This window comes from Lithobates pipiens, unplaced genomic scaffold, assembly GCF_037356315.1.
Source record: "Lithobates pipiens isolate NorthernLeopardFrog02 unplaced genomic scaffold, aLitPip1_a1.2 Scaffold_23, whole genome shotgun sequence".
Taxonomy (NCBI): Eukaryota; Metazoa; Chordata; class Amphibia; order Anura; family Ranidae; genus Lithobates; species Lithobates pipiens.
The window spans coordinates 318,355,011-318,382,312 of NW_027507785.1; the positions used below are offsets into that span (position 1 = coordinate 318,355,011).

Consider the following 27,302-nt stretch of genomic DNA (forward strand, 5'->3'; position numbering starts at 1 on the left):
AATCAGCAGCTAGGAGAAAAATCACCTTGCCAAAAAGTCGAAATATTTCTATTGCGCCTCTATTCTAAATGACAACAACGTCCACTTTACACTAGAGGAGTGTTTCTGATGAAGAGTACTAGTAGGGCTTGGCCTGCTGATAAGGTAGTACAGCCAGCCCTCCTGTACTGGGCCCGGGCTTCATCAGTTCAAAAGGCGGGGGGGGGGGGGCCCGCCGAGCAGGAAAGCCAGCAGTACTGCCTTATTGCTGACACTTGTGACCACTGACAACTCATGGGGCCCCCGGGCAATAGGAGATTATGGGGCCCCCAGGCAATCAGAGATTATGAGATTATGGGGCCACACAGTATACACAAACACACACACACACACACAGTATAAAATCACACAGGTTACACATACATGTACACACAGTATACACAAGGATGTTGGTAAGGAACATTTCAGAGGCAGATGTAAAAAAAAAACACAGATTTTTACATACTGTCCCTGGTTTACTGAGGCTGGCAACCCTGATGGGGCCCCCTAGTGGCCCGGGGCCCTCGGGCAGTGCCCGAGTGGCTGAATGGTCAGTCCGCCCCTGCTTGTGACTCTTGTGCAGTGCTGCTGGCTTTTACTTTTCTTTTCTTTCTCTGGCTGCAGTGCAGGAAGATCAGTTCTAGTATCTGTGCCCCCTTCCCCTTGCTGTCTGGGGCCTCTGTATGCCCTTTACCCTCACAGTGATGCCCTTTTCCCACCTCTCGCCTCCCGCTGGCAGCTGCTCAGAGCACAAAGGTGGGTTATTTCAGGATAATAAGCTGGGGAGGACTCATCATCCTGAATGAACACACAATCCCTGAATGAACACAGTGAGCGATCGGAAACCAATTGCTCACTGTGGGGGGTGAAAATACGGGCATACCCCAATTTTAAGTACACAACGAGGTTTATTTACTAAAGCTGGAAAGTGCAAAATCAGGCTCACTTTTGCATAGAAACCAATGAGCTTCCAGCTTTTATTACCAAAGCTTAACTGAACAAGCTGGGGTTAGAAGCTCATTGGTTTCTATGCAGAAGTGAGTCTGATTTTGCACTATCCAGCTTTAGTAAATAAACCCCATTGTGTACTTAAAAGTGGGGTATGCCTGCATTGCCTTTATGACACTATTTACTTGAATGGGTCTTGGTCAATGGGGGTAGGAGGGGGGGGGGGGGATAATTTATGCCATGGCTGCAAAGCATAGCATTGTGGGCATTGCATTTTAGCAAAAAAAAAAAATATGTATATTTTCGGAAGATGGGGGCTCTGTCTGGTAGGCTGTACGGGGCCCCATGATTTCTATCAGCAGCCATGATTAGGGCCTCATGCCCATGAGTACCTGGGGCTGTAGAATGTAGCGTTTGCCTGTATTTCCCCACTGGGGAGACACAGCCACCTGTACAAAGCAGTGGTTGTATGTGGGTATACGCCAGGGTTGCCAGCCCTCAAAAAATTCACGTACCATGATCCATGAGTTTTACAAACTGTGTGTGAATTTACTGATGGTTGGCAACCCTGGTGTATGCATAAACACATGTGTGTATATAGACCTATGATCCTGGACGCAGACTGTCTGCATCCAGAGGCATACGTTGGTATGGCTACGCGTTTTCTTTGCAAAGTGATGCTTCATCTTATAAACTAAGGCCCGGAGCAACTGCACTTGCAAAGTTCACAGTCTATTTGCCTTTAGTAATTCCACCCCATAGTATACTATGGGGTGGATTTACTAAATGCAAATAGACTGTGCACTCTGCAGGTGCAGTTGCTCCAGAGCTCCGTAAATGAGGTAAAGCTTCACTTGTCAAAGCATACCCAATCACACGCAAGGAAAAAAAAAAAAAAAAAACTGCATTTGCTTGTACATGATTAAATTCTAGAAGTCAGAAGAGCTTCTTCTCATTTACTAAGCTTTGGAGCAACTGCTCTTGCAAAGTGCCCAGTCTATTTCCCTTTAGTAAATCCACCCCATAGTATGCAATGGGGTGGATTTACTAAAGGCAACTAGACTTGCACTTAAATTCTCCATACATGTGATTGGGTATTCTTTGCAAAGTGAAGCTTTACCTCCTTTACTAAGCTCCGGAGCAACTGCACTTGCAGAGTGCACGGTCTTTTTTGCCTTTAGTAAATCAACCCCAAAATGTATACTATATGGTGGATTCAGTTCCGGGACAAGGTCACCCAACGCCCAGGGCAAAGATGCCAAACTGCGCCCCCTTCTTCCCTTAGGGACAGGGTGCCCCATCTCTGCAATAAACCATTGCGCCCAGGGCGGCCGCCCCCCTTCTGCCCACCCCCTTGTCCCAGCTCTGGGTGGATTTACTAAAGGGAAATAAACAGTGCACTTAGCAAGAGCAAAGTTGCTCCAGAGCTTAGTAAATGTGCAGAAGCTCTGCTAACTTCCAGCAACCAATCATGTGCAAGAAAAAAATCATTTTTTTCCTTGCATGTGATTGGGTATTTTTTGACCCTTCTGCCCACCCCCTTGTCCCAGCTCTGGGTGGATTTACTAAAGGGAAATAAACAGTGCACTTTGCAAGAGCAACGTTGCTCCAGTGCTTAGTAGATGTGCAGAAGCTCTGCTAACTTCCAGCATCCAATCATGTGCAAGAAAAAATTCATTTTTTTCCTTGCATGTGATTGGGTATTTTTTGACCCTTCTGCCCACTCCCTTGTCCTAGCTCTGGGTGGATTTACTAAAGTGAAATAGACCGTGAAATTTGCAAGCGCAAAGTTGCTTCAGAGCTTAGTAAATGAGCAGACGCTCTGCTAACTTCCAGCATCCAATCATGTGCAAAAGAAAATGCTGTTTTTATTTTTTCTTGTGTGTGATTGGGTATTTTTTTTCCCTTCTGCCCACCCCCTTGTCCCAGCTCTGGGTGGATTTACTAAAGTAAAATAGACAGTGCACTTTGCAAGAGCAGTTGCTCCAGAGCTTAGTAGTTGCTCCAGAGCTTAGTAAATGAGCAGAAGCTCTGATAACTTCCAGCATCCAATCATGTGCAAAAGAAAATGCTGTTTTTTTTTTTTTTGTCTTGCATTTGAGTTGGTATTTTTTGGAAAAATAATAGTAAATCAACCCCCAAGAGCTGTTTGTGTTTGTATGTTTAGATTGTGAGCTCCGGGGCAGGGGAAGCAGCTGATGATGTACTCTACAGAGCGCAGCAATTATCAGAATGAACACATATCTCCTGGATGACAGAAGTGTCAAAAACTTCCTAGAAGGCCAAGGAAAAAAAAAACAAAAAAAAAAACAAACCTTTCCAGGTTAACAAATTTTCAAATGACGGGGCGATGGATCGACAAACAACAAAAGTAACATCTCAAGAAGCTGGAGTAGAAGTGTAGAAGACATTCCACACAGGAGCAAAAAGAGGATAAAAAAAAAAAAAAAAAAGAAAAGATATATTTTCAAGACCCAAAATTGCTTGAACTGTGAAATCAAGTAATGAACAATAGAAAAGGTCTTGTCAGCAGGAATCAGCACTGAGCCGAGTCAGCAATTTCTGCCGAAACCTTATTATGGCCACGAATTCGATTCTTCATCCTTGCGCTGCTTCCCTCACAACAAATAAACTGACTTGACCTCCTCCTGTTACTTAATGCAAGTTGCCTGTCATTTTTCACTAAGCTCCCATCTTTCTCCTTGAGAGTCCTTCTCTCCGTATAGAAGGGGAGGGAAGAGGCGCTTTGAGCCCGGGATGGAGAGAAACGCCATCGAGTCACTTTGGCTGCAGTCTGTGCTACAGGTCCGGGAAATGTTAGGCTTGGGCAGGGCGGGGGTGGGGTGGGGTGGGGCGGGGGGTCAATACGGAATGACATTCTGTACTTTGTTTAAATTTTGAATGGCGTGTTCGCGATTAGTAATCTAAATGTCACTTTTAATGCAGAGCGGTGGTGGAAGACAAGTGCTCGCTGATGCCAATTACCGATACCTATTTTTCTCTTGCGGTGCAGTTTGAGCCCATACAAAATGAATGGGTTCAAATCACGTGATTTGAACAGGAATGCGGTGTCCGAATCTCATGCAGTTTAACACATCGCATCAGTGTGAACCCAGGCTAAAATCGCTATGGCAAGCCTGGGTTCACACCACATGTGATTCAGACAGGAATCGCACTGCATTCCTGTTCCAATCACATGCAATGCACAATAAACATATCAGTTTTAGGAGCATTTACACGAGTACAAGTACTTGTGCAAATGCTTTGTATCAGCTTGCACATTATTAATTATTTATTTATTTAAGGTACTTATATATCTCCATCAATTTACGCAGCGCTTTACATATACATTGTACATTCACATCAGTCCCTACCCTCAAGGAGCTTACAATCTAAGGTCCCTAAGCCCTTGTACACACGGTCGGAGAATCTGTCGGAATGAGTCTTATCGGACCGTGTCGTCAGATAATCCGACTGTGTGTGGTATGCATCGGACTGATTCCGTCCGAATCTCCGTCCGACCCAATTTTCCAACATGTTGGAAATATTTCCCGACCAACTGGGCTGGACGGACCTAATCCGATCATGTGTAGAGCATTTTCATTGGACCAAGTGCCACGCATGCTCAGATCAAATTCCTACATCAACGCTATTGGCTACTAGCCTGAATGTAGTCCCATCGTAACGAAATTACGTCATCACGTTCTGAAAGATCGGATTTTTCGCCAACTTGGCCCGACCGTGTGTATGCAACAGTTTCGGACACAATCCGTCGGACTAAATCCGACGGGCAAAATCCGACGGATTTGGTTGGCAAAATCTCCAACCGTGTGTACAGGGGCTAACTCACATTCACATACTAGGGCAAATTTAGACAGAAGCCAATTAACCTACCAGCATGTCTTTGGAGTGTGGGAGGAAACCGGAGTACCCTGAGGAAACCCACACAGGCACAGGGAGAACTCCAGGCAGGTAGTGTTGTGGTTGGGATTCGAACCAGCGACCATTTTTTACTGCTAGGCGAGAGTGCTAACCACTACACCACTGTGCCGCCCTCACCTTCTCATTTTCATGGCCAGTGATGTATAAGTTCCTCCATCCTGCCTCTGCCATATACCTCTATGACTAGAGGTAGATGCCAGGCTTAGGCCAACTTATACATGTCAACCACATAGAGAAGGGGGTACCACCGCTTAAGGCAGGTCAGCCGAAAAACAAAAACTTCTCCTCTAGAAATGAAGAGCCCCAGGTGCTGGCAAATGCATATAGCAAATGAAGATGAATGAAAAATTCTGGACAGCCGCACTCCAAAGAAAATGTATTTTTCCTTTTATTGAAAGATCCTGACACTGTACTATGAGTAAGCACTTTTTGTAGTGTGAAACGCGTCAGCTCCTTTTTGTTTCGCTTTGCTGTGGCTTGCACAGTGTGATCCCGTTTTTTCAATAAAAGGATAAATACATTTTCTTTGTAGTGCGGCTGTCCAGAGTTTTCCATTCATCTTCATATGTCAACCACATAAACTGGATAGAGTTGAGCAGCGATTTGTTTTTGCTATGCTATGCACTACTGGATGGTGATATTTTTCACCAGCACCACATTCATGAGTACCAGTGGGACTATATATCTCTATCTTCTTATCCAACCATATGCAATATTGAGCCTCTATGATTGTGTAGCAGGCTTTAGTGCACTACTAGTGTGTGTAGGTAAATTTATGTTCTACTCAGTAGTTAGTGTGTGTAGGTAAATTTATAAAATTTAAGGTAAACTAAGGTAAACAACCTAGTGTGTGTAGGTAAATTTAGTTTTTTAGTTTTTTTAGTTTTGTAGTAAAATGTTCTACTCAATAGTTAACTTGTGAGTCTAAATTGGGTCAAGGGTTTACTGCAGGTCAGGCTGGATGACTCATACAGGTAGGTCTCCAGTGCTTCCCCCTGGTTCTAGAAGTTTGGAGAAGTTTCTAGAAGTCAGTGGGAGGAAGCCAGGAGGTTTGAGCTGCATACTTAGGGGAACTTGGACAATCGGCAGACAGTGGGCCTGGCAGGGTGGCTCAGCCAGCCCTTAAATATGGATGAGTCAGGCCAGCAGGGGAGTGGGATGGAAGATTGAGTGCTGAGGAGACTGTCGGTGGCCTTGGGGGGGGGGGGGGAGACCCCTGGTCTGGGGGCGACTCTGCCTCAGCCTGGAGTTTGGGCTGACTTGGGAGGATCCTGACAGCAGTGCGGTTTGGAAGGAATCTTACCTAAGGAGCAGCGGGAGCAAGGAGGACAGTGTGAGTACATCAGCACACCTAGGGATTTACAGGGGGAGAGACTGACACATGTAGCAAGCCTTTCTGGAACACAGCGCTCTGCTTAATCTTTCCTTTCCCTTGCCCTGGGAGATCTTCAGAGCAGCCGGGTGGGCTGGTGAAGAAGATGCCAGGTGGGCCGGTAGTTCCTGTAGTCCGTAGAACTAGGATCAGTGTCTACAGTGGACTTGGAGATACACCGATCTGCAGCCTACAACACTTTGTGCTACTTTAAAAGGGACTGAGAGTTCCTAGTCCTTAAGGAGCTTTTGCGTCTTTGATTATCAGAGACTGTCAATGTTCAGGAGGAGGACAGTTCTGGAGCATGTGCATAGGGAGGAAGTTGTCCCTGTTATTGTTGCAATCAAGCTGGGCATCCTATAAATCCTATTCCCCATCTAAGATATTACCCCTAATAAGCAACAAAAGCCAAGCTCATAGACTGTTCCTTGTGTCTAGATGGAAGTGGAAAATGCTTGTTGCTGGATGTCCTCCAACCAGGAAATGAGGCGGAGCTCTTTCTGACTTGCTGCAGCTTCTAATGCACATTGTGAGAAGCTCACAGTGTGCACTGAAATCAGAGTAACCGATTTCAGTCCAGGAGAGGAGCCTGAACAACTGTGCAAGACTGAAAGGAAGGCTGGAGGTCAGATTTAATCTGAAAATAGACATCTGTGGTCAGTCAGACAGCCATTTCTGATCCAACTGTCCCTCAATGTCCTTTGGGTCTGCTTCTGACCAGTTCCTCTTGCTCTGGTGATTTGGGCCTGCTACATAAACACCAGACTGTCGCCTGGTCCCACCGGAAGCAGCGGGAGACTGTCATCTAATGTCTATGTGCACCTTAAATTTTGCTCCTTTATGACCATGAAATTCAACAAAAGGCTCTGTGTAGGTCTAATTGCACTAAGCACTTATCTGCACAGGATTAGGGCCCGGGGTCTGTTTTCTGTCTCTTTCACTGACAGCTCTGTGACAACGCGGCTGAGGTTACAGACGCAATTAGTGAAAATTTAGCCTTTTTTCCCCCCCAAAAAAACTTTTACGGTATCTTGCAAAATATTTTCTTTTATGAGATATCTTATCTGGAGGTCTGACTAGCAAGCTCTGCATAATTTCCTAAGTCTGGGTTAAACAAACAAGAGGCAATACTGTACAGTACCCCTCCTGTCTGTGAGCAGACTGGGGCCCGCGTGATGGAAAAATGCAGATTGTTACAACATGAAGTCAGTTTCGTCAACACTAAGGTTTGTCTTGCCTATCTTAAATTTTGCTGCAAAAACGTTATTGTATGAAATTGTAAAAGCTGTAGGTGGTCATACATACATACACTACATGGCAACAATTACATGGACCCCCCCTAAATCATTGAGTTCAGGTATTCCAGTAGATGCGTACTGTTAATGTTACATCATAAAAGGATAGTTTAGACAAGTGGTCTCCAAACTGCAGCCCAGGAGCCGGATGTGGCCCTTTGCATGCCTTTATCTGGCCCTTGGGGCACTTTTCCTCCCATTGACACCAACAATGGGGTCTAATTCCTGCTACTGACATCAACAATGGGGCACTATTTTTCCTAAAAAAAATAATAGGAATAATAGGACACTATTCCTTCCACTGACACCAATGATGGGGCACTATTCCTTCCACTGACACCAATAATGGGGAAATATTTCTTCCACTGACACCAATGATGGGGCACTATTCCTTCCACTGATACCAACAATGGCACACTGTTTCTCCCACTGATACCAATGATATGACACTAATCCTCCCACTCATAGCAATGATGTGGTGCCATTCCTCCCACTGATACCAATGATGGAGCATTATTCCTCCCACTGATACTAACGAGGGAGCACTATTCCTCCCACTGATACCAATGATGGAGCATTATTCCTCCCACTGATACCAATGATGGAGCCTTATTCCTCCCACTGACACTAATGATGGAGTACTATTCCTTCTACTGATACCAATGATGGGGCACTATTCCTCCCACTGACACCAGTGACCGGGAACTATCCCCCCCCAGTACCAAAGCATTGTTTACTCCCACTGACACAGGACAGTTTCCACTCCTAATGACCATAGTCTGGCTGTCCTAACGTCTGAAGGACAGTAAACTGGCCCTTTGGTTAGAAAGTTTGGAGACTCCTGGTATAGACAATTGTGCTCTTCCATCTCGGTGGTAACAGTTTGGTGAAGACCCTTTTCTGTTTCAGTATGACTGTGTACAAAGCCTGCTTCATTAAGACATGGTTTGATGAATTTAGTGTGGAGGAACTTGAGTTGCCTGCACAGACCCCTTTGACCTCAACCCTACTGAACTGAGTTGGGATGAAAAGAAAAGGTAATTGTTAGCCAGATCTTCCCATCTAAGATCAGTACCCAACCTCACAAATGCTCTTCTGGCTAAATGGCCACAACTTCCCACAAAAACACCCCACTTTATGGAAAGCCTTCCCAGAAGATTGAAGGTTTTTTTTGTAGCCACCAAGGGAACTGTGCACAAAGCCAGCTCCAAAAAGGCATGGTTTGATGAGTTTGGAGTTGGAAGAACTTGACAGTCTTGACCTCCGCCATACTGAACACCTTTAGGATGAATTGGAATTCTGTGAGCTAGGTCTTGTCATCCAACATCAGTACCTGAACTTACAAATGCTCTTTTGGCTGAGTGGGCACAAATTGCCCCAGACACACTCCAAAATTTTGTGGAAAGTCTTCCAAGAAGAGTGGAGGCTGTTACAGGTGCAAGGGAGAGGGTTGGAAATGTTCATATTAATGCCCATGCACACCTAAAAAATCAGTACAGAAATGGTGGGAACTCATAATGGGCACAGCAGGAGTGCAAACTCGAGAACTCAGCACAGGGATGGTAGGAGCCCTTTCAAATGAGCACAGCAGGTGTACAGACCCAGAAACTTAGCACATGGATGGTGGGAGCCCTTCTTAATGGACACAACAGGTGTACAGGCCCAGAAACTCAGCACAGAGATGGTAGGAGTTCCCCATAATGGGCAGGGTAAGTGTAGTGACCCAGGGACTCTGTACAGGGATAATGGGACCCCTCATAATGGGCACAGCGGGTGTACAGACCCAGAAACTTAGCACATGGATGGTGGGAGCCCCTCTTAATGGACACAACAGGTGTACATGCCCAGAAACTCAGCACAGAGATGGTAGGAGTTCCCCATAATGGGCAGGGTAGGTGTAGTGACCCAGGGACTCTGTACGGGGATAATGGGAACCCCTCATAATGGGCAAAGCATGTGTGCAGATGAAGGAAATAGAGTTCCAGAGGGAGAGCAAAGGCTTGACAAATGAGATAGAAACCCAAAATGCATGCTTTGCCACTGCAACAAGGGCTGACTTGGAAGTGGAAGGTCAAACCATGCAACTCTATTGGTAGTGAGACACTGCGGAGTGACAGCTTTTCTAGTGGGCCCCACATCGCATACTAATCCCAGCATCTATGGAATACACAGCTGCGCACCCAACCACTGACCAAGATGAGCAGGCTTCCCATTGATGCAGATGATCTTCTCTTTGGACCACATATAAGCTCCTGACTTCTTCTACTACTGCAAGTGCATTTTTAGAATTCAATTGGGATTAAATGCAATCACCGACACCAACAGTGGGTTGGTGCACCTCTCTACTGTATACTTTTTGTCTACCAAAAATGAAAATCCCAGTTGTGGGTGGACTGGTGCCATTGGAAACCCAAACCTCCAGAAAGTCTGGATTCAAACAGGACCTTTGAAGGACATCATTGAAATACTGAGAAGGTTGGTAGGACAACGGCTGGGATAGTAACTTTTAATGAAGAAAATGCTGCTATAGGCTCCTTTAAAAAGTAAATTATCTATTGATCATATATCTGGTTCTTTCAAATAAACGTTCACTCAAAAATGATGGTCTAACAGAGAAAAATATGTTGAATTAAATCTAGCTGCAGTGTTCTACTAGGATTTGTTGTATCACCTCCTCATTGCTTTGCCCTCCTGAGCCACTCACTAACGTATCACAACCATCTGCTTTGCACGCAATTGTGAGGTGCTTGTAGAGCAGCCCTATTCACTTGAATGACAGAGTGACAGAAAACGTTGCTCATCAATCTGCTGCTTCTCGTTTCACTGTACAGTCACAGGGTTGGGGGGGGGGGAGGACACTGAAAGTAAAACTACAACAGAGAAAGTTTAGGTCACCTACCCCTGCTAGACATGGCTATACTGTGTGGCAGAAGTGTATAAATCTCAACAATGAGTACAGTGGAACCTTGGTTTACGAGTAACGCGGTTAACAAGCGTTTTGAAAGACAGGCAACTTTTTTTTTTTTTTTATTCTGACTGAGTGTTGTCTCGCAAAACAAGCAGAATTCAAGCTAATGGGGTGTCCAGTACCGCATTTGGCCAGAGGTGCGGGGGCGCTGGGGACACTTGGAACGGTTCGGAGCCGTTTGGAAATACTCGGAATCACTCGGAAATAATCCATTCCGAGCGTTTCCAAGCCTTTCCAAGTTCAGCCGAGCTGTTCCTGAGTATTTCCGAGGCTCTCTGGCGCCCCCCATCTCTGGCCACATGCGGTATTACATGTAATAGAAGTCACATAGTGTTACATAGTTAGATAGTTAGTAAGGTTGAATAAAGACAACAGTCCATCCAGTTCAACCTGAGTGAATGTCCACAATTGTCCCTATCCCTGTACATTGCATACTCAATGCGGAACAAATTATCTTTGGTTCCATTGACTTCTATGGGGAAAATCGCTTTGATATGCAAGTGCTTTGGATTACAAGCATTCTCCTGGAATGGATTATGCTCGTAATCCAAGGTTCCACTGTATACACTATATTGCCAAAAGTATTGTGACACCTGCCTTTACATGCATATGAACTTTAATGGCATCCCAGTCTTAGTCCATAGGGTTCAATATTGAGTTGGCCCACCCTTTGCAGCTATAACAGCTTCACCTCTTCTGGGAAGGCTGTCCACAAGGTTTAGGAGTGTGTCTATGGGAATGTTTGACCATTCTTCCAGAAGAACATTTGTGAGGTCAGGCACTGATGTTGGATGAGGAGGCCTGCCTCGCAGTCATCCCAAAGGTGTTCTATCTGCTTAAGGTCAGGATTGTGCAGGCCAGTCAAGTTCCTCCACCCCAAACTCGCTCATCCATGTCGCTATGGACCTTGCTTTGTACACTGCTGGGCAATCTTGTTGGAACAGGAAGGGGCCATCCCCAAACTGTTCCAACAAAGTTGGGAGCATGAAATTGTCTAAAATGTCTTGGTATGCTGATGCCTTAAGAGGTCCCTTCACTGGAATTAAGGGGCTAAGCCCAACCCTTGAAAAACAACCCCACACCATAATCCCCCCTCCACCAAATGATTGACCAGTGCACAAAGCAAGGTCCATAAAGACATGGATGAGCGAGTTTGTTATATAGATATACGTTATAGATATGTCTATCTATAAATAAATACATATACATATATATATATACACACACACACACACACGTGTATATATTTTATCTGTGTATTTAACTGTTTGCATGGAGTTTAGATTTAAGATGCTATACACTTTAGAAACATGTCGACCAGAAAGGCCGAGGAGCTATTTTATTTGTATTCCAGGCTCTGTGAAACAAATAGCTTTTGCAGAAACACCTTCCATCTGCTTGCCTTTTGTATAAAATGCGGCCTTTGTTTTCTCTCCTGCGGGCCTGTAAGCTGTCACCGGCTACGTGTGTCTGCCAAGCATGTGGCATGCGGGGCGACGGGGCATACAGAAAGGTAAAGTTCTGCAGGTAATCTCAAACCTCTTTCCTTCCTGCGCTCTCCCCTTGCTCGCTGACGCCCAGCCATCTTAAATCCGGAGCCTCGCTTATTTATTTGCCCAGGTGCAGCCTGTGTGCTCGCTGAGGTCATGCTCAGATAGAATTACACAGCTGAATTCGCTGCGGCCTTCGAGGGCAAAAAAAAAAAAAAAAAAAAAAAGGACAAACTCCAGCTATGTTTTACAATTCTGCATCTATTTTTGATCCGTACGTTAACCTGGTGTTCATATCGTAGCTAAAGCTGTAGATTCTAGTCTGACCCCATTGTGGCCCCTGTTAACCACCTTCGAAGGTACTGTAGATCTCAATCCAATCATCGTCATGTCATTTTAAAATCTTTTAAAATATGTCGCTTGCATTACAATAATAGCCAATGATCCTGCCACAAAGGTCCTTGTCAAAGCACTTCCTGTTATAGGGTGACAACTAGAGATGAGCTAGCTCTTCTCGGGACACCGGTGCCAAGAGCACCTGTTGCTGAACCTGCTGAAAAGATCCTTTTTGGGCCAATTACGGGAATTAGGATCCTTTACCCGCTCTCAAGTTACCCTCCCTTGTGTTTTCTTAATTTCTGGGGTAATTTTTAAAAACAGAATGGAGCCTGAGTATCAGTTGGCTACGGGGTGATTAGTTTAGCTAAATGTGCCTTGGAGTGATGGTTTAGATTGAGGCATCCCATTAACTTTTTGACATCTCGGCCCTGGCTATGGAGAGAGAACGGTGACGTCTCGGACTGCGGGGAAGTGTTTTCTTTTCAGTGACCGTGCAAACCGCTCTCCCGTTCTCGGGGTCTGTGACTCACTGCACATCTGGACTGTATGAGATAATACATTATACAGTCAATTTGAGAAGCCTACAGGAGGAAGCAGATACAGGTATTTATTTATACGGAGAGGAACGCTCCATCATGGGCTGTCAACTGGCGGACACAAGTGAGGCTGCTTGGGCCGCAGATATCAGAGCAGAAATCTCCGGCGTTGCCTTAGCAAAATGGTCAGCTACATAGAGCCCATTCACATTTATGCTTTCTGGCAATGTGCACTAAAAAGCGTGCATTAATGAGTATGCTCTATGTAATGCAAAGCACAGCAGAGCCCAACACACCACAACACATATACTGTGTATTGTGGTGCGCAGCATTGTTAAAGGGTCATGAATGTTTTTATCCACTGTGATGTTAACTAGTTTAACCGGGTTTCCCTAGGACATAAACCTGACTTCAAGGTTTCCTCTAAGGCCGGGCTTTTCAAACTTTCTAAACAAGGGGGGCCAGTTTTACTGTCCTTCAGACTTTAAGGCTGCATTCACACTACAGCGTTTTGAATCACGAGCAGATTTACCGTGATTTGACTGCGCCGAGGTATGAATGACAAAATGCGTGACTCGCATGAGAGATGCCATTCATTTGAATGACACCTCAAATTGCGGTGCAGGTCTGCCGCGATTGTCGTGCAATAAAACGGGTTGCAATCGCGGCAACTCACATTGCGGGACGCATGCCGCCCAAACATAATCCAGGAGCTGCTTTTGGGCAGCATGCTCCCAGCGGTGTGGGTTGCGGCGACTGAAGCTCGACAATCACGGCAGACCCACATCCGCGATTTGAGGTGTCATTAAAATGAATGGCATCTCAAATGTGAGTTCTGCATTTTTTCATTCACACCTCAGCGCTGTCAAATCGTGGGCAGATCCGTGGCATATCTGCCCGTGATTCAAAATGCTGTAGTGTGAATGCAGCATAATGCCATGTACACACGACAAATGTTGAAATGCAAGCTCGTTGGCGGAAAGTCCGACCATGTGTATGCTCTATTGAACATCTGTTGTCTGACTTTTCACCAACAAATGTTGGCTAGCAGGTTCTCAAATTTTCCGCCAACAAATTTTTGTTGTCGGACTTTCCGATTGTGTGTACAAAGGTCACACAAACCTTTGAACAAAAATCCACGGTTTTGTTGTTGGAAAGTCCGATCGTATGTACGGGGCATTAGAGAGCCAGACTGTAGACAGCAGGAGTAGAAAATACCCCGATGTCATTTGGAGTGGACAATGTTTTAGGCTTGGTGGTCAGTGGGATAACATAAATTGCATAGTACCTGTGGTCCGTAGGAAGAGGAATAGTGCCCCATTTTGATATTAGTGGGAGGGATAAAGCTCAGTTCATCTGTGGGAGGAAATATACCCCATGTTGTTTTCAGTATCCTATCATTGGTATCAGTGGGAGGAATAGTGCCCCACTGTTGGTGTCCATGGAAGCAATGGTGTCTCATTGTTGGTGTCAGTGGGAGGAACAGTTCCACACATCAGTGGGAGAAAAAGAGCCCCAAAGGCCGGATGAAGGCATCTGGCCCAGGGGTCATAGTTTGAAGGTCACTGCTCTAGGGTAAAAAGGTTGAGAAAAGCTGGTCTAGATGTTTGAAATCCACCCTTCTGCCTCCATTATTCCTTCTGGGTCAGCACTTCTCCGTCATGCCAACTTCTCTTGAGCTGCTCTCCATTATTGGGACTCCATTCTACAAGCCATCTGGCATTCACCATCCATCCAAACCTTTAAAGGCACTTCTCTTTCTCTCACCTGATTTTCTCAGACTCCTCCAATCAATATCCTCCCCTGTACAACACAAGAACTGTTGACAAATCTCCCTTGTATCTACCTCTTCTACTTTCAAACTACAAGATATTTTACATTATGCTATATTTATAGCCCCTGTAGGTTCTCACTTCCTACAGCACCCCAGAATACGAAAAAGACCTACGGTTTATATAGTAGTATTAAAAAAACAAAAAAAAACAAATGAGGCTTCAACATACAGGAGACAGAAAATTGACATAATAAATGTAATAAAATTTGAATACGTGTGGCCTATAAAGTGGACCTATACTCAGATTAGCTATTCCAACAATCAAGCTGGTGGATTTATATTACATGGCCAATGTCATGGCATTAGCCCTACAATCTCAGCTGAAGGGCCTCTGAGTCAGCCAATCAGAAGTGGTCATATAACGGGCTTTTGGAGGCTGGCAGGAATCCAATTTTCCGAAGAGAAAACATTTGACAGCTTCTTATTTTATAATGGTGCAGGACTATCAGAATAGTCTTACTATCCGAATACAGGTTCACTTCACAAAAAATGTACTAAATTTGAATCCTTTTAAACATCATTTTGTACGCATATCAAATATATAAATTACAGAACAGTTTGCACGTGCGAGAACAATACAAAGTCTTTCCAGTTAAAACAAAATTAAAATAAATAAAATAAAAAAGCCAAGGCAATCAATATTCATGGGTATAATGATCAAGAGCTTACTCCCAAAAAACAGCCAAAACAAAACAGTATAACAAGCAGCTTTTTCTTGCATCCGTCTGACGCTCTGACCGTGCGCAAAAGTTGCTCCGTCTTACCTGCTATTTTTCTTATCCTCTTATGCACCTCTTCCGGAGATCATAGTGAAATGCGTTGGAAACGCATAAAATAATGGTAAGGCTTAAAACCACACATTGATTGTCCATAGCACTGTTCAGTTTTACAAGAAACAAGTATAATCTAAATGTAAAGGTGGGGAGGGGCCAAACAAAATCGGAAAAGAGGAGCATTTCTCTATATACAAACTTACACACCATAAGAATGTTGGGGAAAAAAATGTATTAATAATGATATAATACTACAAATATGTTGGTATATTTTAACCTAATAAGGCGCAATACCAATCAGATTTTCCTTGATTGCAATCAGAACAGTACAGCAGCCATTCTCAACCAGGGTTCCAAAGAACCCTAAGGTTCCTCCAGAGGTTGCTAGGGGCTCCTTGGGATGTGGCCTATTGAACTTCCATTTAATGGATATTTCGAGGGTCAATGCTATTTAATAAATCAAGCAGCATGACACCAATTATCTTTTTACCTGTCTTTAAGGGTGGCATTCTGACCTCCACTGTAAAGGATGCATTTTTTTTACTGACCACCAATGTAAGAGGCATTTTCCCTACTGATCCCTGAGGTTTCCCAAAACCTGACTTTTATTTTTGGGGGTTCCTCTGGGGTAAAAACATTGAGAAAGACTGAGAAAGACTGCAGTAGAGGATGAATTCTGATTGGTTGGTTGATTAGGTTGCTGCACCTAAATCTACAAGGCTTTGTACAGTCCCATGAATTAACACTGGATGTAAAGACATTCTTGAGAGCTTCAAGAATCTTCAGCAGTGACTTACATTTTTTACTTATCGGTTAAATCTAGCCATCCCAGGAATATATTGTTGGGCATGTGTACTGATTCTGATTATCAACTGAACTGCTAGAAAACATTGAGGGTGGTTTTAGAGGGGTTCGTGAGCAGATAGTCTCAATGGCCATTGGTCTCAGCTAGACATATGTCCGCCTACAGCCAGCCTTGAGATATCTACAGACATCGGATGGAAGCCAGAAGCTTATTGGTTAAATCTAGCCACCCCCGCAATATATTGTTGGGCATGTGTACGGATTCTGGTAATTAATTGAACTACTAGAAAACATTGAGGCTGGTTTTAATGGGTTTGTGAGTAAAAGTCTCAATGCCCATTGGTCTCAGCCAAACATATGTCTGTCCACAGCCAGCTTTGAGATACCTACAGACACTGGATGGAAGCCAGACATGGAGGTACATTCTGACTGCCATAAGATCCTTCTATAAACATGCTTGTTGGCTGCGGCCAAATTTACTCCTATAGCAGATGGAAAGGAGGCACTGAATGGGCACACCAGTGGCTTAAAAAAACAGGTTGGGCCAGGGAAAGTCTGGCTTATGTCTATAAGCACTTAAAAAGTGCCTGTAGACATAATGGCAAACCTGTACTACAAAAATGGTGGCCAGAATCTGGCTGCTGTGAATAGTAAGTTTTCAAACATATAACATATTTGTTTATATATGATGCCTACTGAGCTTCAATAGGCCCCATGACTACCATTATTCCATAATTTTTAGCATGAGTAAGTTGGCAAATAAGGGAAGAGCTAATAAAGTGGTCATGTGACAACTAAACTGCTAACATGGCTTTTCATGACCCAAATGGAATCTAAACACAAAAGGTATCAACCGTACAATGAAGGATTTGCTCTGCTGAGTAAAGAGAACACTGGAAAAATGTACAAAGCCATGACTCCACACCAGACACGAAGGATACACACAACACTCCACAACACTCTATGGGCGCTGAAGGCCTCGGAGCTGACAGCTGCCAATGCCCTCATGAAATGCAATCAAAAGTTAGCGGATTACCTGGCTCCACATCGTGCCATCCGCTCGACTGGCTGCCACTTCCTGGTGATCTTCCCTGGTTTGTGTAAAATGGCTCTTCTCCAGGGCTATCCATTTCGTCCTCTACAGACTTGAGGCGCTTCGTGGAACTTGTAAAGAGAAAGAGGAGGAAAATTATTGGACAAACCTAACGTGTGAGGTCAATGTTACAGAAAGTAATGAGGTGCAGGTAGCAACCAATCAAAATTCAACTTTTAGAGGTGTGCCGAGATCCATATAATCTGTATATGGCAGCAATGTGATCCTGGAGGAGGGGGGCAGAGAGCTGGATAATTGTGTGTTTAAGGCAGCAGTGTGATCCAGGGGGAGGAGGCAGATAGCCGGAGCATTGTGTGTATGAGGCAGCAGTGTGATCCAGGGGGAGGGGGGCAGAGAGGCAGAGCATTGTGTGTATAAGGCAGCCGTGTGATCGGGGAGGAGCAGAGAGCCAGAGCATTGTGTGTATAAGGCAGCAGTGTGATCGGGGGGGGGGGGGGCAGAGAGCCGGAGCATTGTGTGTATAAGGCAGCAGTGTGATCGGGGGGAGCAGAGAGCCGGAGGATTGTGTATAAGGCAGCAGTGTGATCCAGGGGGAGAGGGGCAGAGAGCCAGAGCATTGTGTGTATAAGGCAGCAGTGTGATCCAGGGGGAGAGGGGCAGAGAGCCAGAGCATTCTGTGTATAAGGCAGCAGTGTGATCCAGGGGAGGGGGGAAGAGAGTCGGAGCATTGTGTGTATAAGGCAGCAGTGTGATGGGGGGGGGGGGAGCAGAGAGCCGGCGCATTGTGTATATAAGGCAGCAGTGTGATCCAGGGAGAGAGGGGCAGAGAGCTGGAGCATTGTGTGTATAAGGCAGCCGTGTGATCCAGGGGGAGAGGGGCAGAGAGCCAGAGCATTGTGTGTATAAGGCAGCAGTGTGATCCAGGGGGAGAGGGGCAGAGAGCCGGAGCATTGTGTGTATGAGGCAGCAGTATGATCCAGGGGGAGGAGGCAGATAGCCGGAGCATTGTGTGTATAAGGCAGCAGTGTGATCCAGGGGGAGGGGGGCAGAGAGGCAGAGCATTGTGTGTATAAGGCAGCCGTGTGATCGGGGAGGAGCAGAGAGCCAGAGCATTGTGTGTATAAGGCAGCAGTGTGATCCAGGGGGAGAGGGGCAGAGAGCCAGATCATTCTGTGTATAAGGCAGCAGTGTGATCCAGGGGAGGGGGGAAGAGAGTCGGAGCATTGTGTGTATAAGGCAGCAGTGTGATGGGGGGGGGAGCAGAGAGCCGGCGCATTGTGTATATAAGGCAGCCGTGTAATCCAGGGAGAGAGGGGCAGAGAGCCGGAGCATTGTGTGTATGAGGCAGCAGTATGATCCAGGGGGAGGGGGGCAAAGAGCCGCAGGATTAAGTGTATAAGGCATGTAAAATTCATGTTATTGGTTCATGGGATTCAAAATTGTGAGTTTAGTGATGTTTAGTAAGGTCTGAAAGGTTGGCGACCACTGTTTTATGATACACAGTGCTATAGAAAACCAAATATCATTTACTTAGGGTTTACATCTACTTTAAAGGCCAGGCTGACTTCCTAGCGCCACCCAATAATTACAATATTTAATAAGTGCAAGTAGAGAGGTTTTTTAAACTGACACACCAGATCAGAAGTGTACCAGTCTGAGGATGTAAACACTGGTTACTTGGGCGTAACTAGGAGATAAAAAATAATATATCCGGCAGCAGTTTAACTGAACCAGACCAATCCTCCGCTAATCTGGTCTGAAAAATTATAACAATGGATCAGTCAGCGCTCACCTTGAGTATAAGTAGCTAAATTCATAATACAATAGTGGGATATACAACATAAAATAGCTCTACATCATAACTGTGAACAAGTCTCTATGGCAATCCATACGGCTCCTTCAATGTGCTGCCACAGCCCCGGCTGGATTCAAAGTGACAGACAGGTGACGGTGCAAAAAACATAGCTCCAAGTTCAAACCTTCCAAAATCCACTACCAACGCGTTTTCATAACTTTGACTATCTATAGCTATACTATACAGATTTGATGTCTTGATTATTAATAACTAGAGCTATTTAAAGTGATTGTAAAGTCTCCTTTTTCTTTTTTTTTTTTTTTTTTTAAATAACAAACATGTTATACTTACCTACTCTGTGAAATGGTTTTGCACAAAGCAGCCCCGATCCGTCTCTTCTTGGGTCCCTTTTCGGTGATCCTGGCCCCTCCGTCCTGTTAAGTGCCCCCAAGTGCTACCCGAGCCGAGTCACAGCTCCCTGTGTCCATTCAGACACAGAGCTGCGGCCTGGCCCTGCCTCTGCGCCCTTTCTCTCCTCTTAGGCTTACTGACTTTGATTGACAGCAGTGGGAGCCAATGGCGCCACGCTGCTGTCTCAGCCAATGAGGAGTGGAGCCCCAGGCAACTGGGACACTGCTGCAACATCACTGGATAGAGATGGGGCACAGGTAAGCATTCGGGGGACTGAGGAGGGCTGCTGCACACAGAAGTTTTTTTTTTAATCTTAATCCATAGTTTGCATTAAAGTGGGGTGCCCCTTAAAAAAAAAAAAAAAATTAAAAGTCAGCAGCTACAAATACTGCAACTGCTGACTTTTAATAATCGGACACTTACCTGTCCCAGGGTCCAGCGATGCAGGGGAACAAAGCCCCGCTTGTTCCCCGCTCCGCACCGCCGGCATTCTCACTGTGGGCACCCAGCTGTGGCTTCACTGCCGGGCACCCACTAAGCAAGCGCGAGCGGCGCCGGGCGCCGTGATACGCCGCGCAGTCATCTGGGACCTGTCACGTGTCTCAGATGACTGACTGTGCAGAGGGGAAGTGAAGTCAGGTGCCCAGGCACTGAAGGAGGCAGACTACGAGGGACCCCCTAGCAACAGGCATTTAGAGGGAAGTTAAAAAAAACAAATTCCAATTTTTTTTTTTTTGGAATTTTAATCATATTTTTTTTTTGGGGGGGAAACACCACTTTAAGATAAAAACCCTTCTGCCTTTACAACCTCCTTAATGTTGGATCTCTGTCACACTTAGACTATGGACTAAGTTATTTATACTCATGACAAGCGCTGACAAAAAGATGACTTTATTATACAACGTAATAAATTTTGAATGGAACATCTCTTAAACACAGCAATGACCTTTAAGTTGGAAAGAATTGTGCTAAATTCAGGTTGGAAGAAAAAGCCTCCGAAATCTGCAAACCTGACTACTACCATTTAATACTTGAGGCTAGTCTTATGGGTTATTTGCAAGAATAACTCTTAAAACTAATATAAGGTATTCTAAATTTAGTGTCTTATTTAAAAAAAAAAAAAAAAACTCACGCACGAAATTTTACAATTGTGTATGCGCACCACCATCCATGAACTCACCTGGTGGAGGAGGTACTGGGTAGTGACCTTCTCATTGCTCCGGGGCTCATGCTGTAATATGAAGAGCTGTCCAGATCTGAAATGGGGAAGTTCGGACCCGTTCCTGCAGCTATGGGTGCTGGAAAACAAGAAGGGATGGAAACGTAAGTTTAGGTTTTAGTTAGACCAGAAAAAGTGACCTGATTGTCACTGGCCACAAATAATGGCCATTACTTTATTATTGCAGGGAATCCTGCAAATAGAAACAATTTGTTGGGTCAAAAACTCCTCTTAAACCAACTTTACCCTAAGTTTTATATGGTTCTTTTTGGCTTGATTAAGCAGGCTTTTCACAGACTTCAGACTCTTTTCCCATCACACCTTCTTCCCGTACTTGAAGCTATTAGCCCTTGTACACACGGTCGGAGATTCCGACGGAATGTGTCCGATCGGACCGTTTTGTCAGATATTGCGACTGTGAGTGGTCTCCATCAGACTGTTTCTGTCGGAGTATCCGACGGACCAAGTTTTCCAACTTGTTGGTAAAAATTTTCAACAAAATGCTCCGATCGGACATAATCCGATCATGTGTAGAGAATTCCGATCGAACAAAGTGCCACGCATGCTCAGATCAAATTCCTACATCAAAGCTATTGGCTACTAGCCTGAACATAGTCCTGTCGTAACGAAATAACGTCATCACGTTCTGAACGATCGGATTTTCCGACAACTTCGTCCGACCGTGTGTATGCAACAGTTTCGGACAAAATCCGTCGCACAAAATCCGACGGATTTGGTTGTCGGAATCTCCGACCGTGTGTACAAGGGCTTAGAGTTCTACAAATCAGCCTTTCTGAACCTTTTTACCCCAGAAGAACCCCTTATTTCAGGCCATAAGAGAACCATTATGCCGCGTACACACGACCGGACTTTTCGACGGACTAGGTCCGACGGTCTTCCCGACGCACTTTCGTCAGAGGTCCGACGGACTTTCTGGACGAAACGGACTTGGCCACACATGACCGGACTAAGTCTGTTTGAAAGTCCGTTCGTTTTGAACGTGATGACGTAAACGGTACTAAACAAGGAAGTTCAATAGCCAGTAGCCAATAGCTGCCCTTGTGTCATATTTGGTCCATTGGACTAGCACACAGTTTTCCCAATTTTTAGTCTGTGGAACTTGAGTCCGTCGGATAGATTGAAACATGTTTTATTTCTAGGTCCGTCTGACTTTTGGGAAAAAAAGGTCCACTGGAGCCCACACACGATCGAATTGTCTGACGGATTTCGGTCCGCCGGATCGTGTGTACGCGGCATAACTAAAACCAATTGATCGAGGGTCGTTGGCACTATACAGTGGTGGTTAGTAGGAAGAAAGTAACCCTTAAAGCGGAGATCCACCCTAAAGTGGACCTTCCGCTCATCGGAACCATCCCCCCCTCCGGTGCCACAATCGGCACCTTTCAGGGGGGAGGGGGGTGCAGTTACCTGGATAATCCAGGTAACTGCACCCACTTCCGGGACAGCTCTCTGCGGAAAGGGGCGTAACTTACGCCCCTTTCCGCAAGTGCCCGCCCCTTCCCGCAAGTGCCCCGCTGCCTGCTGGGAAACACACAGCTCCCAGAGGCAGCGGGGAGCGTCCTTATTGCGCAGTGCGATTCGCGCATTCGCAGTAGGGAACCGGGAAATGAAGCCGAAAGGCTCCATTTCCTGATTCCCATACCCAAGATGGCGCCGGCAGGACCCGACAGACGACCTAGCGATCGGCTTCGGGTGCCGACATCGCGGGCGCGCTGGACAGGTAAGTGTCACTATTTTAAAAGTCAGCAGCTGCAGTATTTGTAGCTGCTGGCTTTTAAAAAAAAAAAAAAAACGCGGACTCCCGGTGGACTCCCGCTTTAAGCCTCGTACACACGATCGGATTGTTGGCCAACAAAACTGTGGACTTTTGTCTGAAGGGCGTTGGCCCAAACTTGTTTTGGATACACACGGCACACATTTGTTGGCCAACAATTATAGACGTAGTGACGTACTACATGTTTTTTCAGCTCTTTAGCGCCACCCTTTGGGCTACTTCTGCTAATTTCATGTTAGTAGAAGTTTGGTGAGTGTCGATTCGCAGTTTTCATTTTTGCGCTTTTCATTTCGTGCTTTTCAGTTCGTTTCTGAACGGCCGTTCATCAACCAGACATGTTGCGGAATCGGAGGAGATAACGTATTATTTATTATTGGCCTTGGAGTTATTGCTTTGACATTATTTTTTTGGTTGAATAATAATGATTTGATTTGGTATATTTTCTATATTTTTGGATACATAGAATGCACTTTTTGGTTAAGTTCTATTGGCAGATAGCATGTCTAATTTTATTTGTTTTCTTTTTTTAATGCACAATAAAAACATTGTGGAGAATAATACTTGGCTATGCGTTTTACTTCAAATGACAGTTGGGGAGTCGGCAGTTACATTTTAAAAAATACAACGTAAAATTAACAAAAGGCACCAACATAGTTATATCTTTGATCTTAAAAAATAGGGGATAATTGTGTTGTGGTAACTTGCCCAAAAAATAAAAATAAATAAATAATAATATTATTCTTGATAGCACTAGAAAAAAAAAAAAGCCTTTGAAAATTCGTTTGCAATAACTCCATCAGTATCACCAGCAAAGCAGCTTCATTATTATCCCATTAAAGAAGAAGAGAATTGTGCGCTGCATTTCCAGATTTCATAATTTGCCGCGTCACGAATGTTAATTCTCCATTACGAACGCTAGTTTACAAGACCGACCGATTCCGGCCCGTCCTTGCTTACGAGCTTGCGTGTTTGTACTTTGGACTTTTGCCCGATGGACTTGTGTACACGCGCTCTGAAAATCCGACAACAGACATTTGTTGGGTGGCAGACCCAACATTTGTCCGTGGAAAATCCGACAACAATTGTCCGATGGAACGTACACACGATCGGATTTTCCGCCAACAGCCTGTCATCACACATTTCCCGTTGGAAATCCGATCGCGTGTACAAGGCTTAACAGACAGCTATAAAAAAATAATTGGTGTCCTACTGGAACTATGTAGACACCATCAAATGGATAGTCCACCATCTACAGCTCAAGGAACCCCTTAGCAACCTCTGAAGGAAACCTGGCTGAGAAAGGCTGCTAAAAAAAAAAAAAAAAAGTGCTTTTTTTAATGGAAAATCTTTATTTTTTCAAAGTTGCACTAGAATTATAGCCCAGCAGAGATAACGGAAACTAAAGAGAACAGATTTTGCCGGCAGTTCACATTAACCTCATCCAAATATGCCTTAGCATGGTGCTTGGATTCCCTTTAAAATCTCACCCTTTCCCCTTTCTACCTTTAGGGTTTCCCCAGTTCAACAGGTAAAACATTTGACGGTTTTCATCGAACAGCAATCCATGTTCCCTTCAGGGACAAAAATAACTCATGAGATTAGCAGAAGCATTATCTGTTATCTTTTCAGTTGTGTGTGTGTGACAATGTGCGATAATGGTGTTTACATTACGTGTTTTTGACTGTTTGTGGTGAAAAAAATAAGATGATGATACGTGTTTCAGTGAACCTCTCAGGCTCGGCTCACACTACTGCGATGCAACTTTGATGCGATTTAGAATGCGCTTATGAGGTTCGACTTTGCATTATCTATAGGGCCAAGTCGCACTGTAAATCTCACCAACGTATTCCAGAAACCTTTTCCAAAATCACGCCGCTCTGAGTCATATTGATTAGAACATGCACCATTGAAAACAATGAGATTTCCCTTGTCATGCGATTCAAGCCACATCAGAAGTCGCAGTAGTATGAACCAGCACTTAAAGTGGTTGTAAGCTTCTGAAATGGAAAATGAACAAAGCACATTCTTCTTTAGCATGTGCTTGCCTCTATCCGAAGCACCTTGTGTCATTTCTGTCTCCTCTCTAATTCCTCTACTATCTGCATAAAAACAAGGTCAGGACTCATCCATGTCTTTATGGACCTTGCTTTGTGCACTGGTCCAAATCATTTGGTGGAGGGGGGATTATGATGTGGGGTTGTTTTTCAGGGGTTGGGCTTGGCCCCTTAGTTCCAGTGAAGGGAACTCGTAAGGCGTCAGCATACCAAGACATTTTGAACAATTTGATGCTCCCAACTTTGTGGAAACAGTTTGGGGATGGCCCCTTCCTGTTCCAACATCACTGCTCACCGGTGCACAAAGCAAGGTCCATAGCGACATGGATGAGCGAGTTTGGGGTGGAGGAACTTGAGTGTCCTGTAGAGAGTCCTGACCTCAACCCGATAGAACACCTTTGGGATGAATTCGAGCGGAGACTGCAAGCCAGGCCTTCTCGTCCAACATCAGTGCCTGACCTCACAAATGCGCTTTCGGAAGAATGGTCAAAGATCCCCATAGACACACTCCTAAACCTTGTGGATGGACTTCCCAGAAGAGTTGAAGCTGTTATAGCTGCAAAGGGTGGGTCAACTCAATATTGACATAGAAAGAGGGGGTAATATGGCGCACTCTAAGATTTAGCCCAAAAAATTAAATAAAAATTATATATATATATATATATATATATATATATAGGATAGACAGGATACTGGGCATCAATAAACAGTAACAGTATTTATAGTCCATAAAAATAGTCTTTAGTAGAAGCTGTGCACTAGTTGGCTGCCAGTCTTTAAAGCAAGAAGAAGCTCTAAGAAACAACAAACAAGAAAGAGACGGCGCCCTCTAAGTGCAGAGATGGGTAAACATCAATTTATTAAATAGATTGGTGGTGTACAGTGGTGTACAGGCACATCACAACTAAAGGGTTCTTCCGTATATCCCTGTGGGACACAGATCATGGGGGCTGTGGTACAAAGATCTCTTGCTTGGTAGTATAGAGATGCTGTGTCTTCCGGGAACGGGCTGGAATGAGCGGCGCTTCGGAGCATGCGTGCTCCTTCCTCAGGCTCTGGCAGTCTCAATATTGAACCCTACGGACTAATGCCCTGTACACACGGTCGGATTTTCCGGCGGAAAATGCGCGACCGGATCATGTTGTCGGAAAATCCGAATGTGTGTGTGGGGGCTTCATCTGACTTTTTCCGAGCAGGATCTAAAATTTTCCCGACAACAAAATCTGATCGCATAAATTCCAATCGTGCGTAGACAATTTCCGACGGACAAAGTGCCACGCATACTCGCATGCTCAGAATAAACTAAGAGACTAAATCTATTGGCTGCTGGCCCTGTTTATAGTCCCGACGTACGTGTGCAGGGCCATTTTTAAGGCAGGGCAAAAGGGCCAGCTGCCCTGGGCCCGGTCATTGTTGTGGGGCCCAAAGCAGCTGCTTCATACTTGCCAACTATCCTGGTTTCAATTCCCTTGTCCCTTGATGTTTTAGTCCCGTGCTATGTCCCGATATCTCAGTGTGAAGTGCTGCTACTAATGCTGCCCAGCTCTGCCCTATTGTTGTGTAAAGATGACTCACCTGCAGACCCTGTGTTTACATGTAAATTACCGGCATTCGTATGTAAATAGGGGCAGCCAGTGGCATTGATATATATATCATGCCCCCCTGAGGTCACATCCACAGTAATCTCTAGCAACCAATAAACAAGCAGAAATCATGTTCTGTAACCCAGTGGTCATCAACCTTGTCCTCAGGGACCACTAACAGGCCAGATTTTATGTATAACCTTGGGGAGATGCAGACTAGAATACTGCAATCACTGAGCAGCACATGATATCACCTGTGATGTATTTCAGTTATCTTGCAAACCTGGCCTGTTAGTGCGCCCTGAGGACAGGGTTGATGACCACTGCTGTAACCTCTAGAAACTAATCAGTGAGCCATAATGTGAGCTGTAACCTCTAGCAACCAGTCAGTGAGCGGTAATGATACACTGTAACCTCTAGCAACCAGTCAGTGAGCGGTAATGATACACTGTAACCTCTAGCAACCAGTCAGTGAGCGGTAATGATACACTGTAACCTCTAGCAACCAGTCAGTGAGCGGTAATGATACACTGTAACCTCTGGCAACCAATCGCAATAGCTGCCTGATCTGATTCAACTGATTTTGAGTCTAGCTGCTATTTATTGTATGTCTCAGAGCAGGTGGAGAGCAAAACTGCATGGGGGGGCAAGAAAAGTTTTGCCCAGGGTCCAATCAATGTTAAAGAGGGCCCTGTACGTGTGTGACGTCACCTTGTTCAGAACGATTGGATTTTTCGACAACTTTGTGCGACCGTGTGTATGCAACATAAGTTTCGGCCAAAATCTGACGGATTTTGTGGTCGGAATGTCTGACCGTGTGTACGGGGCATAAGAGTGGGATACCATTAAAGTTCATGTGTGTGTAAAGGCAGGTGTCGCAATACTTTTGGTAATATAGTGTATATATATATATCTATATCTATATCTATATCTATATATATATATATATATATATATATATATATATATATATATATATATATATTATAGATTCCCTTTTACCGAAAATACGTGAATCATTTTTGCCCTCCTGACAGCAGCCCCAGAAGGCTGTAAAACTGATGAATTTGCA

The 27,302-nt window shown here is 44.8% G+C and overlaps 1 protein-coding gene across 11 annotated transcripts in view; it reads right to left on the bottom strand.

Annotated features, from left to right (window-relative positions):
* The window catches only part of NFIA (nuclear factor I A), a 715,521-nt gene that overhangs the window by 115,298 nt on the left and 572,921 nt on the right, over positions 1 to 27,302 (bottom strand). For all 11 annotated transcript variants that reach the window (XM_077450586.1, XM_077450593.1, XM_077450590.1 and 8 more), the window contains 2 exons: positions 20,760 to 20,877; positions 17,356 to 17,483 (listed from right to left, as the gene is read on the bottom strand). In XM_077450586.1, coding sequence (XP_077306712.1) covers positions 17,356 to 17,483; positions 20,760 to 20,877 — 246 coding nt within the window. The remainder of the gene's footprint in view (positions 1 to 17,355; positions 17,484 to 20,759; positions 20,878 to 27,302) is intronic.